Consider the following 15,583-nt stretch of genomic DNA (forward strand, 5'->3'; position numbering starts at 1 on the left):
GTCCTGGTAGACCGCAGGATGACTATGAGTCGACAATGCGACGTGGCGGTGAAAAAAGCCAATGCTGTCTTGGGATGCATTAGGCGAGGTATATCTAGTAGGGATAAGGAGGTCCTGCTTCCGTTGTACAAGGCGCTGGTGAGACCTCATTTGGAGTACTGTGTGCAGTTCTGGTCTCCCATGTTTAAAAAAGATGAACTTAAACTGGAACGGGTGCAGAGAAGGGCCACTAGGATGATCAGAGGAATGGAAAACCTGTCGTATGAAAAGAGACTAGAGGAGCTTGGGTTGTTTAGCCTGACAAAGCGAAGGCTGAGGGGGGATATGATTGCTATCTTTAACTATATTAGAGGGATTAATACGAGGGAGGGAGAAGAATTATTCCAGCTTAGTACTAATGTGGATACGAGAACGAATGGATATAAACTGGCCGTGGGGAGGTTCAGGCTTGAAATTAGACGAAGGTTTCTGACCGTCAGAGGGGTGAAATATTGGAACGGCCTTCCGAGGGAAACGGTGGGGGCGACGGACCTGTCTGGTTTTAAGATTAAGTTAGATAAATTTATGGAGGGAATGGTTTAATGGTAAAACATAGTAGTCAAGGAAAACCAAGAAATGGTAGGTAAATTGTATAATGGCTGACAGGGGTCAGGCTGGAGACTCTTGCCTATATGCTCGGGGTCTTACTGATCGCCATATTTGGGGTCGGGAAGGAATTTTCCTCCAGGGCAGATTGGCTGAGCCTCTGGAGGTTTTTCGCCTTCCTCCGCAGCATGGGGCAGGGATCTCTAGCAGGAGGGTTTCTGCCAATTGAAGTCACCTAAAACAGGATTGGGGACTTCAGCAGCAGAGTCCAGGGAAGGGGTAGGGACGGTTTTATGGCCTGCAGCATGCAGGGGGTCAGACCAGATGATCATAATGGTCCCTTCTGACCTTAAAGTCTATGAGTAAGCTACATTACGCATGCATCACCTTTTAAAACCTTAACATTTCCATAAATATCATTTGTGTACAAAGTGTTAAACCTGTTCTTTCAGCATCAGGTTAGATGGATGAATACAATCAGCAAATAACTTCCCTCTAACGACAGCATAAGTGATTAAAGCAAACTCAGTACATAGAGTAGGTCACCTGGTCAATGAGTCAGTGAAAGCTCCATGTCACAGGCACACAGTGCCCAGCAACTGCTGAGACAGGCTGGATCCTCATACAGGCCGCCACTCTCTCCTGGCATAGAGGGTTTTTTTTAATTATTATTTTTGGCAACTTGTAAACCTACTTCCTCCCAGCACAATGATACCAGTAAACAGGGGAGGAAAGGCAAGCTCAAAATCTTCAGCCAGGATTTAAAATACAGGTTCAAATTATTGATTGCAAAAATCCTGCTCTGAGCAAGAATGACTTGGAAACTTGTTAGGAGACAAATTTATTTGGGCATAAGCTTTCGTGGGCTAGAACCCACTTCATCGGCTGCATGCACTGGAAAATACAGTAGGAAGATACATACACCCATTTTTTCATGTTTTCTGTGTATATATCTTCCTACTGTATTTTCCAGTGCATGCAGCCGATGAAGCGAGTTCTAGCCCATGAAAGCTTGTGCCCAAATACATTTGTTAGTCTCTTTAAGGTGCCACAAGTACTCCTGTTCTTTTTGCTGATACAGACTAACTCGGCTACCACTCTGAAACCTGTTATGAGACAGGATGCAGTGCTCTTTCTAAATAAGCCACAAAACAGATGGCCAGAAAGAGATGCATGTACTTCTGCAATTCACCAATCACTCTACCAGGATAGTGGGAGTAGTTGGAAGGAGTGGGGATTATCAAACTCTGCTAACTTTTGGGGGGTTGGGGAATAAGCCTCCCCAACGAGATGGCTGATGTAACCACATAACCTCAGGGAGCAGAGATTCCAAAACCTCACATTAAATCCGACTCTCTCATATTTCTGGGATACTTTGAGGGCAAAGAGGGTGCCAACTCTTTTTTTTAATCCTTGCCTTCGAACATAACTAGCCTTTGGTGTCAGGCTGCGACTGAGATGGCTGATGTAACCATGCAGCAATCTCAGGGAGAGCAGTCTGCAAACCACACACAGAAGAGAGGCAGGAAAAAAAGAAAGAGTATAAGTAAACAATGTGAATTTGTTCAGTCACCCCTCAAATCAGGCAAACTCCTCCCGGGGGGGCTTCGCAGCACATACCCAGCCCCTGGCCCTGACCAGCTATTCCCAGAGCCCACTCTCCAGGCGCTTTTTACGTGCAATGAGTTCAGACTCCTCGGAGAGTTTTTAGCTCATGCTCAGGATTTGCAGCAGGCAGAGCGCACCACAGCCCAGGCCTTGCTGAGGAACGCGCCCCACAGCAGCTGCAACGCCCTGTGCAGCCCTAGGGCGTGGGGCAGGGACAGTGGACCACACATGCTCCCCCTACCTCGTGGCGCGGACTCCAGGTGCAGAGGAGGCCACCGATCCCCCCCTTCGGCGTGTTGCAATGTGTGTGCAGGTCCCGGGGGCTCTCATGCAGCAGCCATGTTGATGTAACTCCAGCAGCAGACACGTGGGGAGACTAGTTCCTCCTCTTACCCACAATGCTTCCCAGGCGGGGATAAACTTCTCAGTTTAGCACCAGGCGGCGCTGTGCGATCCCTATTTTCCATGCAAAACACGGAGGCACAAAAACGTTGTGGCAGCGGTGGGATTCGAACCCACGCCCCCGAAGAGACTGGAGCCTTAATCCAGCGCCTTAGACCGCTCGGCCACGCTACCTACATGTACAAAAGTGGCTTGTATGCTTTATTCATCTCAGCTCTTCTTCTTTTTTTGGTTGCTTTTTGTAATTATCTGGTGCATGCTCAGTTATGGAGTGGTCTTTTACACAGCGATGAAGGGCTTGCTTCCATTAAGATCGTTTTTTAAAAGAAGTCTTTTTCAGAGGGTAAGCTAGTCAGATACATGGTTAAGCTCGAAGCAATTAAGGTAGTAAACAATAATATGAATTAGCCATAGGTACTAACAGTTAAGTATAGTTAATCCGTATTTTTGCATTTACATTGCATTAATTAGAGGAATTATTCCAGAGCCCTAAGCAGATGGAAGTTCGGGAGGGATGTCCCAATGCTCATTAATAATGTGGACATTCCACTGTTCCAATGTGGCACCAAGCTGAGGCAATGGAACATCACAATTCTGTCAAGCCTTCACAGAACAATATCCCAGTACAGCATTGTAATGTGATGTCACAATACATATCAGATAATTGGAATACAGTGAAACAATGCAGCCGTAAGTTTCTGTGATACAATGCCACAATGCAGCACCAACCCACTGTTTTGCAACATTGCAATGCAAACATCAAGCCTTTGCAACATCACAATGTGATGAGCGTGCACCATGGCTGAAAAAGCCTAAATTGTAGGCCTCTCTTGACCAGGATGTTAAATCTATACAAATAAAAAATAGTTTGGTGTGGTTTTTTCTTTCCTGACCAATTCTTGCTAAAAAATCAAAGACTGGTTCATTTGAAAAGCCGACCCTCTAGGCATTTAGAGTGTGATTTTTCTTCTCACTGCTATACAATAAAACAGCAGTAAGTAGTTCACCGAAGTTCATAGTATTACAGCAATGTGATCCTAATGCAGGGAAAGAAAAAGAAGAGGGGCATGGTGAGGACTGGTACTTTGAGTTGGTGACTGCCGAGGGTTCTCTGTGTCCCCCTAGTGCGCGGAGGATCTGGAGACATTTGATGTAAAAGCACAATTTATTTTTCTTTCTTTCTTTCCGTATCAGTGGCAATGGGGTGGGAGGGAAAATCTGTCTGGGGAAAGGGAGGCTGGAAAGAAGTCTGCATGGAGCAAGACCATTACATTGTAATCCACCATGATTTAAGTCTTTAATTTGGACAGTTCATTTAAGTGGCATTTTGACAATGCAGCTGCCAAAGCTCTCCTATTGCATGGTCCACCTGACAGAGTCTTACGTTCCTTTTAATGTCCTGAAATATGCCATCTCCTAGAGTTACCGTTGCCAACTTTCTAATCACACAAAACCGAACACCCAAGTCCTATCCTTTCCCTGAGGCCCTGCCCCCGCTCACTACATTCCCCCTCCCTCCGTGGCTTGCTCTCCCCCACCCTCACTCACTTTCACTGGGCTGGGACAGGGCATTGGGCTGTGAGAGGTGGCAGTGAGCGGTGCCTCTGAAATGGGATTGGCTTGGATTGGTCTTGCTGTGAAACAACAGTGCAGCTTTTTTTATCTTGTAGACCTGGGAGCCTTGCTCAGCGCCCTCCCACAATGTCCAGCCTCTCCACTGCCATAGATCGCTTTCTCCTTGCCCTACACCCCGGCCTACCTCCCAGCTTGGGGAGCCTTCTTTCTTCCTCAGGAGGTGCACCCAGCTGGAAATTACCCTGCTCTGGGCTGCTGAGACTTTTGCCAGCCTAGTTAGACACCTGACCTGTCTGAAAATATTCAGGAACAACATAAGAACGGCCATAGTGGGTCAGACCAAAGGTCCATCAACCCAGTATCTTGTCTTCTGACAGTGGCCAATGACAAGTGCTTCCGAGGGAATGAACAGTACAGGTAATCATCAAGTGATCCATCCCCTATGGCCCATTCCCAGCTTCTGGCAAACAGAGGCTAGGGACACCATCTCTGCCCATCCTGATTAATATCCATTGATGGACCTATCCTCCATGAATTTATCTAGTTCTTTTTTGAACCGTGTTATAGTCTTGGCCTTCACAACATCCTCTGACAAAGAAGGGTTAACCAAGATGAACACATGTATATTGTGTTATACTTGTTTTCAAAACTGCAACAGTCTCATACACTCTATTTTTAATTCCTGAATGCTCTTTAGAATCCTTTATCCCAGGTGCTGATGCCTCTTTCACTTACACTGACTTCAGGGAGGTTTCTCCATATCCGTGTGAGAGGAGAATCAGGCCTGCAGGCTTTAACTGGTTGTAAAGAGCAATTCACCAGGTCCCTGATCTGCTTAACAAACCAGCAAAAGAGTATACTGAGACAGACTGGACTACTAACCTTTCTGTGATAAAGGACCTGAATGAAGCATGCATTTATATTTCTCAAAGATGGCTGGAAGAGTTCAGACCAACAGATACAATTTCAGATCAGATTTGTTCTCCCTGTAGGAAGGACTATCAACACGTACAATTTGTTTAGGATCATTATATTGAAAAACTTACTTATCTGTTATTTTATACCTGTTGTGCCATTCATCAGCAAATCAGCTTCATTTCACATCACAATGAAGGCTGGGCTTTTAGTGCTAGGGGCAGTTTCTGCTCAGTGTCCAGGGACTCCAAGAGCAAAATGGGACCATTGCCATATTGACTTAAACTGTGATCTCATCATCTTTCCCAAACTAAAAAGGATTGGTCTGTACCTTTGCCAGGAAGTGGCACTGAGGATTCCGTAACTGGCACTCTTCACACTGACTCAACACTGCCCCAGTGTTCCAGCATGCTGTTGGGTGCATACTGTCCTTCAGAAGAGATGTACAACTGAGACCCTGACTGAGTTGTTATTACAGATCTCTGGGTTTCTTGTACAAGTAGAGTTGTTAGCCCTATTCCCCTGCCCAATGAGTAATTACATTTTGCCTCCCTCAATTCCTAGGTGTTTGGACTAGGGGAAGGAGCAGGCAGGCCTGGGGCGCATACTACGATTACAGTTTGTTTGCCTCTTCTTTCTGTAAGGAATCTCTTAAAATGTTACAAATCAAGTATAGTTTTAACAGAACACATAGTCCTGCATGGATTGTTCAGTCCTGTGGAATGGAGGCTATGCTGTCAGAAAATCAGCGCAGGAAGAAATACTACACAGTATCTGACCTGTAACCCTGAAGTGCTCCTAGGGTTACAGCAAGCTCAGGATGAAATTTCCTCAGTTTTTGAGTGCAGTGGTACTTTACAATAGGTACCTGAGGCAAACCTATTGCTCAAAGAGGCATATAAAACCCCGCATTCTCTCAGACAAAGGTTATGTGATCAAAGTTTCTCCTTCCTTGCATAGACACAGCAGAGCTCTTTACCTACTATGAATCTTACTCAAATGTGACTGAAAAAAAGAGAGTACTGGATGTGAATTGTGGGTTACACTGGTAGAGTTATGCTGAAGAAACTTGCATAGTAAATCCATGTCTGGGTCAAGACATGTCTATTAGTTCCTTGGGTTGTTCACCACCAAATTCACTTGTAAAGCTCATGCCCCTAGTTTATCTTTTTGCCTATTATGACCCCATCTGCCACCATCAGTGTACAAATTAGCCCCTGAGTGGCAAATCAGTTAAAGTTACATTACTTTACCACCCACACCCATTGACCAACTTGGAGATCTGACATAGACCTAGTTGTGCATCTATCTATACTTAGATTTGTCTCCCACCAATGTAAGTGCCCTGTTACAGCAACACTTTAACACCACCTCAGTGAGTGGCGCTGAGCCATGATTAATGTATCATGTTACCTATGTCCACTCTAACAGTCCTCCAGCAGCTGTCCCACAATGCCCACTGCCGACTGCTCTGGTCACAGTTGTGAACTCCGCTGCCCACAGCTCACATAAACCGGAAGCACCACCCTCGCTCCCCCCGCACTTTTAAAGCCCTGCAAATGTTTGAAATGCCTGTTCCTGATTGTCCAGCGTGGTGAGCTCACCTAACAGCTCTCCACTGTTGTGTGCTACTGACCAGCTCACCAGCCTGGCTGCATGCTTCAGACATGCTCCAGCTTGGAGTAGACAGGAGATATTTCAGGGAACAGCAGCAGTACCACGTGAAAGTGAGGAACTGCAGCAGGCATACCAAAAGGCCAGGAGGCCAACAGTCACTCTGGTATCAAGCTGCAGACCTATTGCTTTTACAAAGAGCTGCATGGTATACTTGGCAGACTCCACCACCACCCTGCACACCACCATGAATACCTCTGAGGAGCATGAGTCACAGGCCCTTGCATGAACAGCGAGGATGAGGAGGCGAAGAAGAGGGCGGCCATGTATCTGAGTTTTCAGCTATGCCATGAGCCAGGACCTGTTTGAGACTCCACCACACTCCAGTCAGTCCTGGCAGTTGAGCATGGATGAGCCTGACGAAGGGGAAGGAATCTCTCTGGTAAATATGTAAATGTATTTCACATTACTATGAAATACTGATGGCATCCCAACTTAACAGGACATGATTTGTCATTAATGTACTCGTACTAGAAGAGGTAGTAGTACAACAAAGAGGTAGAGTTGCTATTTGTTTTCATTCCCCTGTAGCATTAAGCAGGGTGAGCTACATGGAGCAGTTTGTTTATGTGCACAGGGATGTCCCTTGAATCCTCCTGTGAGATCTTGATGGAACTTCCATGGAAGTATACTGCGGTCTTCTCCTGAAGGTTTCTAGGGATGACAGCCTTATTTCTTCCTTCCTGGTAGGACCCTTTCCCACGCAAGTCGGTGTTAACTTTGGCAGACACCATTGCAGTAAACAGGCTAGCAGCATATGGGATCGGGCTGCTTCAGGACACCAGCAGCAGCTGGGCTCTCTGTGCCTTTGTCACACTCAGGAGTGAAATATCAGATAAATCACCACTGCTTGTGGAAAAAGGTGCCAGTATCCAGTGTCTTTGCCTGGTACTGTTTCATGCACCAGAGCAATTCTCTCCTCATTGCCCTCACTCTGGTGGGTCATACTCATCATGGCTGGTGTTGTGAGTGGCACAATGCACAAGCACTCTGAAGCAGAAGTATCAACAAGCATGTCTTGTTTGATGAAACTTTAGGGGAGCAAGGGAGGGGCATTCCGAAGCTTAAGTTTTACTTTCCGCTGTGACGATACCGACAATGGTGCCTGAGTGTGTTTTATCTGTAGCTGCGTGCTGTTGTGTCCTTCAGGGGTTCCCCTTCTACCCCATGGAACACGAGTCAGATAAGGCGGAAAAAGAAGAGGACTTGGAATGACATTTTAGTGAGATCATGCAACCCATTGCCGCATTGGCGCATGGAAGTGGCCCACATAACACATTGTGGGCCACATATGCAGCCCACAGCAGTAAACAGGTTGAGAACCACTGCATTAGAGGATAGTCAGTGCTCCCAACAGTATTCACATGAACCATTCATGGCAAATAGGCTCAGCAGAGCAGAGACTCTACCTCTGGGGTTAAACATGGACAGGAGTGACTGTTCCCTCCCCTGATAGAGGGTATGGTGGGGAGAGATATGCAGTCCTTTTTGATCTAAATACAGAAGCTTGCTTGGAAAATTCAGATGTTATAATCAAGCTATCTTCTTTGTTAGACCACTTTAGTATTCCATGACTAGTGAAAGCAGAGATGGTCTGAACAAACTCATATTGAGATTATGTTGAGACTAAGGTCCAGGTCAGGACTCTTATGAGCTAATCTCATGAGATTTGGGCCCCAAACGGTGGAAATCTCATGTGAGGCCAGCTCTTTCTGTGAGATACCCACCATCCAGACCTTCTTGCCACATCTGAACTGAAACTAGACAACAGAGCAGATCTACCTCACGGCCAAAAGCCCAGGTTCAGACACTCATCCGGGGATTCTAACATCTCCCCAAAATCCAAAGGGATTCAAATGTGAGATTCTGATTTTGGCGCATCTCTAATCTAAGAAACACTGGTGTCAATCAGGAGTAACTCTACTGAGAGGAGTGGAGTTACACCAAAGTAAACAGATCAGAATCAGACCCAAGGGAGTTGTGCAGTCCATGTAATTAAGACACTGGCAGTATTTCCATATATATTGCTTAACTGGACTTTTGCGTGCCATCACTGAGATACAAATAAAGGTTTCTGAATGAAAACATCTACGTATCTCTTTCTTGTTGCACTTGCCTACTGCTCATTAAAAAGACATGATACCAGCTTCAACTAAAGAATAGACATCTAATACTGAATTCTACCATTCTTAATCCAGGAAAATCCTGCTGACAGTGAATTTGTTTGATGAAGAAACACAGATATAGGCTCCTATGCTACAAAGTCCCATTATTTTAAGTACCTCCACCATGGGACAGAGTTGTACTGCTTTAACTCTACTGATGTAGTTCCCCTAACGTGGATGCAGTTATAATGGCATAAAAGTGCTTATATAGGTATAGCTTATTACTGAAGGAGAAGGGGGATAAGTTATATTGGTAGAAGGCACCTTTATACCTGGATAACTGCATCCACACTAGGGGTTGTACCAGTGTAACCATACCAGTAAAAAAATTACTTCCCTATCCAAAATAGTTATACTGGTTCAAAATGCGTGTGTAGACCAGGTCTAAGATCCTGCACTCTTCATTAAGACAAAACCCTCACTGGCTTCAAAGCTGCACAAAGGTTGGATTACTGCATAAGGATACCTTAGTGGGCATTTTGCTCAAGTTAGGCCTTCTGCATTGGGTCTTAAGTCTCTTATTTTATCTACATCACATGCAGATGTAATTGCATGTCAATGTGACTGCACGATACATTTATCCCTTTTGCAAAAACATTAATTTTCTTGATATACACCTGTGGTTTTTTTCCTATTCATTTATTGCTGACCGTCAAAAGTAGTTGGGATCAGGGTTAGATAATAAAAATAATGTAGAGAATATTTCAGAGCTTGCAATAGTAAATCATAATTGAGGCAAATCAAAACCAAAAAATGTAATGATGTTCTACGACAGAATGTGACAAAAAGAAAACTTTATTTGGCAAAGCAAAGCAAAACCAATAAAACTGAATGACATGAGTCAGTGATGCAAATGAACAATTTCTGCATTTCTTACATGCAAAAAAAAGGGCCCTAATTCTGTTGTCCTTCCTCAGGCAAAATTCCCACTGAAGTCAATGGAATTTATTGCCTGATTCAAGTCTGCATGTCTAGGCCCCATCTTTATTTTTTTTTCACATTTTTAAAAATATATATTTTATTTGTTCATTGTGAATAGATTAAAAATATAGTATGCAGCAAGATCATTCCAAAAAGTTTGTCAAAAACATACTTTTCTCTTTAAAGGAATTGCATAAAATAAATTGTGCATATTTATGTAAACATAAATTTAATAAAAAAATTGACTGTCATGTCTGTTGTACACCAAAATATCTGTAAGATACCATGTTTGTGCCAAGAAGTAAACTAAATCAGTAACAAAAGATTTTGTAGACAAAGTATTAACAATGACAATATTTTGCCTGTTGAGTTGTATAACTCCATATGCCTCAAATCTATGAAGAAGTTTCTGTAATTGTACCAATAACACAATTCAGTGAATTAATCTGCATGCCAAAAGGTGTTAATAATTACCCTCTTTGAGCCTTGTGTTTATATTTTGAATTTAAACACTCAAATCTCCTCCCCTTTCTATAGCGGGCAAGTGTGTGTTAGCTATATCAACTCTTCTTCGTAAAGGAAAACTACGATTAGCTTTTATACCTTTACAATAAAAACATATTATTTATCTATCTATATTATTTATTTATATAGTGCCTAGTATGCAAGCAGCGTTTAGACTACATGCACATTGTTCCAATTTTTTCCCGCAGATATACATAAATGCTTGTCAGTAGTCTACCGGTTTGCATGATTGAACGATGCAGTTGTCTCTCAGAGCTTACATTTTCTTGCAACTGTGCTTCCCAGCGGGAAGGAAATGAAGTCACTAAGGAAGTATTGCTTATGAGCATGAATGGGTATCACCACATTCTGTGCACCCGTTCCATTTTCAATGGAATACAGCAGAACTGCACCTGTTCCATTTCAAATGGAGCTGTGTGGATGCTACAGAGGAAGGGGTAGGAGTTGCCCCTTAATCTCTGCAATTAGATGTAAAAACGCCAAAATCTTATACCTAAACTGCAGTTTCCCATTAAGAACATCCCAGCTATCTGACTTTAAATAACAATTGGTGATTCAGAGTGTATACTTCCAAGATGACCCCAGAGACGACCCACTCTACACACAGAAGAGAAAGGTGTAACACTTTACTGACCCATTCCATCAAATCATTTAAACATGTGCTTTACTGCAAGCATCACAGACGTCCCATTGAAATCAATGGGCTTCAATCAATCGTGCTTAAAGATGCTTAAATGCTTTGCTGGAGCAATAGTAAATATTCAACACTCTCTTCCCTTAATAATGACACTGTCATCCTAACCCTTGTGTGTGTCAACCTACACTCTCAGAAGATGGTAAAAGGATCCACCTTGCAGCTGCATGTCCCATGATGACAGTAATCTATCAATCTTAAACACCTAAAAATCAGAACTAAATAAATAAGACCAATAAATAGATCCAGTTGCTATACAGATGGCACTGGACTCTTGAAATAAAACTATGAACTTAGTCTAAGATTCTCTCTTAAATGGTATCTAATGAGGTGATTTTTTTTTTTGCAACCAGCACAAATATGTTTTTTCTTTAACAAATAGGTATATAAAGCCTTTTTAATATGTTATTGACTTATGAAAAACAGAGATCCTTTAGTATATCTTAGCGTGAACATCAGAGGGGCCAAAACTCAGGTGTGCAACTACAGACTGTGAATCACTAGTACAACAGAAGATGAACTTTGTACCTTTACGGCTATTATTTAGTGAATCAGTACACTCAAATTTTATTGAGCTGCTGAATAGATTATTCAGCAAACAGCTTAAATCTATTGTACAGTAATTATAGTCTGAGTGCTTTTTATATAACCTAAGCACAAAATTATTTAGAATAGAGGGGTAGTAAATGAACATGGCATGTCAGTTTCTCTAACCTCTTTAAATGTCCCTATGTAGAAATGGTTGGGAAAGGTATTTCTTAATGTTAAGTGCACTACGAATGGCGATTTCACTGTAAGAACTAAATGATATAAAGAAATCAGCAGACAACAGACTTTTTTATAGTATCTTATAGGAAGCACATCATAAATCCAGTAGGACGATATGCAACTTAGACTATTGTATTAGGACAATAAGATACAATAGAAAATGTTGCAAAAAAATCTCCATTTACTATTGTGCCTGGTCTACACAACGAAATCAGCTCGACCCAGCTACATCAGTCAGGAGTGTGAAAAAGAAAAATCCAAACCCCTCACTTATGTAGTTAAGATTATCTATGCCAATGGGAGGGGTTAGGTTGTGTCTACAACCAACCACTACAGCAGCAGCTGTGCCACTGTAGCATTTCAAGTGTAGACTAGCCCTCTGTGAAATCTTGGCCCCATAAAAGTCAATGGCATTTTGCCACAGATTTCAATAGACCCAAGATTTTACTTACAACTTTTAAAGTACAGGTTTGCTACATAAAAATGGCACTCCTATATTCAATGGACCTGCTCTCCTTGTGTGAATTCAGAGTTATAACTACTTTTCTGACTGAAATAAGTTTTTACTTCTTTTCAGAGGCCATACATATGTGGGAGAGGGTGCTGGAATGCCTCATGAAGAGAATTGTTAGCTAAGTTCTGACTGCGGAATTTGTATTGTTGGTGATGAGCGACCTAAAGAGAAACCATCTTGACTTTCAAGTTCCAGCTTGATTTTCAGGGCGAGCACTTAGAAAAAGCATTTTTTCATTTGCAAACTGAGAAGACGGCATCTGGAATCACTTAAGGAAGAAAATAAACATGGTGCCCCCAATATCACCATTTTTACAGAGAACTGCATTGTAAAGAGTATTATTAGCATAATTCCATTCCTGATTGCTCCGGTTCTTGGATTTATTTCACAAGGGGAATTAAAAAAGGGAATTTCTGCATGTATGTTTACATGGAAAATGAAGAAGTGCCTGAAATAAACCAAATACTGGTGTAGAAGTGCTTTGAACTTAGAAATGTGTGTTTTTTGTGAGGAGGAGAGGAGGAGGAGGAGGAGGAGGAGTAGAAAGAAATAAACATACTGATACTCTGCTATGTAAAACAAAAGTGTGCAACGCAAGCTGACATCAGCTTCATTTTTCAGAAATTAATCAGGCTCCTCACATCTAACAGTTAAAAGTTATAAAAGATCGAATTCATAGATACTGCAGCTTTGAAGTATAGGTAAAAGTACATTTATAGTATCCCCAAAATACAACCTACATTTGTATTTTTTTTCCCCCTCAGAATAAAGTTAGAAAATTAAAATATGAAAAACACAAATCAGTAACGACACATAAAAATACATCTTTTTTTTTTTTTTTTTGCAAAGTAACAGTCTATAAAAATTATGTTTAATATACAAGAGCTGCCTCATTTGAAGTTTCATTCCTCCATCATTGCCCAAGCTTCTTCCGCTTTCTGGTAGTATTGATTTGCCAATCTGCCCTTCATGGCTTGTATTGCCGCTTCTGCTGCTTCTGTATACAACTCACCTAGGAAAAGCAGTTTGAGAGTCATGTCAGACCAAAGAAAAAAAGTTTCTTCCTCTCTACAAACAGAAAAAAAAATGGAGGTCAAGTTACAGGGCCAGACCTTCAGCTGGTATAAATCCAGGTCGCTTCATTGACATCAATAGAGTTATACTGATTTACACCAGCTAAGAATCTGGCACACAATGTTAAAATTCAGAGACAGGGCTAACTACTGATATGGCAGCAGAGTGACATTTTCTGATGTCCCTACAAGGATCATAAATGCAACAGGCCAGTAACCAGCTAAACAAAGTCTTATGAATGTTATTAGCAAACATAAAGATCACATCGAACCAATTAGAATGTCGTGCACTCAGGGTCAAATGTCTGCTCCTGCGAGGTGCTGGGCACCCAAAACTCCCACTGCAGCCAATGATCTTCAAGGGAGCCGAGCAGTACTGCCAAAAGGGATTTGCCACACTGGAGGATTGGAGCTGGTTCGGTCCACTGTCTAAGGCATCCACAAAATATCACTTGCTAGTTTTGCCTCACATTAGCTGGAGCCATTACAGTTTCACCTATCCTACAGCAGTGTTCTTCACTGCAAGGCCTGCGAGCCAGTGGACCCTAAATACGGCTCCCTGTCGATCGCGCTTTCCAGCGGCAGTGGGGCTGCAGCTAAGGCAGGGGGTGCAGGCTCTGGGAGGGGGCTCAGGCTTGGGGTGCAGGAGGGAATATGGGGGGCTGGCTCTGGGAGGGGGCTCAGGGCTGGGGCAGGGGTTTGGGGGGCTGGCTCCGGGAGGCTGCAGGTTGGGTGGTGGAAGAGCTATTCAGAACCTACCCACTGAAGGGGACAGCACTTACTTCGGGCAGCCCCGGCCCCATGCTGCTTCTGGAAGGGTCTAACGCGCCCTTGCGGCCCCTGGGCCCCTCTCTGCAGGCACTGCCCATACAACTCCCATTGGCCACAGTTCCCCATTCCTGGCCAATGGGAGCTGTGGAGGTGGTGCTTGGAGGCAGGAGCAGCGTGTGGAGACCTCTGCTCCCTGCCTTACACCTCCAGGGCTGCAGGGGCATGCTGGCCACTTCCGGGAGCAGCATGGGGCCAGGGCAGGCAGAGAGCATACCGCCTCCTACACCCCAAGCCCCTGCCCCAGCCAAGCCCCCTCCCAGAGCCCGCATCCCATATCCCCCCTGCACCCCGTACCTCCTCCTGGAGCCAGCACCCCATAGTCCCTCCTGCACCCAAACACTCTGCCCCAGCCTAGAGTCCCCTCCTGCACTCAAACTCCCTCTCAGACCTTCCACCCTCACCCCCTCCTGCACCCCATGCCCCTGCCCCAGCCCTCTCCCTGAGCCACCCCTCATACCTCCTCCTGCACCCCAAGCAATAGTACCAAGAACAGTAATATTATCATATCAACCAACAAACAATTTGGAGTGTTCAACCGTCAGTGTTGAGTTGATGTGGCTCTCACATTGAAGTTTTTTTGCCAAAGTGGCCCCACTTCAAAAATTGTGAAGAGCACTGTCCTGCAGCATTGGCTAACACACAGCTGTTTTATAAGTTGAGAATAAGCCAGCTCCTAAGTGGTTTTGGGGAGCTGGTAAGACGAAAGAAAGTTGCTGGCTCCAGGAACCAAATCAGGATTTTTGCCTGCAGTGAGTCCTGACTGAATCTGCCCACTCATTACTGGCACACGCTCTCTGCCAATGACTTTCACTTCTTCTGTGCCTGGTCTCCCACTACTAGAGAAGGGGATACAAATGAGATGGAGAGGGACCAGCTTAGAGCACAGAATAACTACATGCAGGGAGAAAGGCTGCCGGGCTGGTGGTGTGAAGCTGCTGGCCTGCTTGGGTGAGGCCTGGCAGACAGTTGGCCCACTCCATAGGAATCCTCCAGTGTTCAACCAGGCAAGGTTAGGGATCATTCAGGTGAGAGGGGGAGGTGGGATTCCTTCTGCGTGACGATGAAGATGAGGAGAGGGACTTGATGTCCAGCTCAGGACTCAGAAGACCCCGGAACTTGAGAGATCAGGATACAATTCCTGTTCCACCACAGACTTCTTGTGTGTGCCTCAGGTCCCCATCTATAAAATGGGGATAATAGCATTGCCCTACCTCACAGGGGTCTGGGGTGGATAAATACATTCAATACAGATACTATAGTCGGGGGGGGGGGGGGAGGGGACACATAAAAACCTAAGATGGAGAGATAGCTTAGAGGCCTCAGGACAAATATT

At 44.0% G+C, this 15,583-nt stretch overlaps 2 protein-coding genes and 1 non-coding gene across 4 annotated transcripts in view; all 3 read right to left on the bottom strand.

Moving 5' to 3' along the window:
* Positions 1–2,574, bottom strand: part of POLR3E (RNA polymerase III subunit E) — a 40,101-nt gene extending 37,527 nt beyond the window's left edge. Inside the window, exon 1 of the mRNA XM_034782800.1 lies at positions 2,435–2,574. The gene's annotated coding sequence lies outside the window, so the exon portion shown is untranslated. The remainder of the gene's footprint in view (positions 1–2,434) is intronic.
* Positions 2,575–2,687: 113 nt separating this feature from the next.
* TRNAL-AAG lies at positions 2,688–2,769 on the bottom strand. Its single transcript has one exon. It is a non-coding gene; the product is annotated as a tRNA-Leu (tRNA).
* Positions 2,770–9,701: 6,932 nt separating this feature from the next.
* The window catches only part of EEF2K (eukaryotic elongation factor 2 kinase), a 50,187-nt gene continuing 44,305 nt past the window's right edge, over positions 9,702–15,583 (bottom strand). For both annotated transcript variants that reach the window (XM_034782929.1, XM_034782930.1), the window contains one exon: positions 9,702–13,358. In XM_034782929.1, the coding sequence (XP_034638820.1) occupies positions 13,249–13,358 (110 nt within the window). In that variant the 3' untranslated portion in view covers positions 9,702–13,248. The remainder of the gene's footprint in view (positions 13,359–15,583) is intronic.

This window comes from Trachemys scripta, chromosome 10 (assembly GCF_013100865.1).
Source record: "Trachemys scripta elegans isolate TJP31775 chromosome 10, CAS_Tse_1.0, whole genome shotgun sequence".
Taxonomy (NCBI): domain Eukaryota; kingdom Metazoa; phylum Chordata; order Testudines; family Emydidae; genus Trachemys; species Trachemys scripta.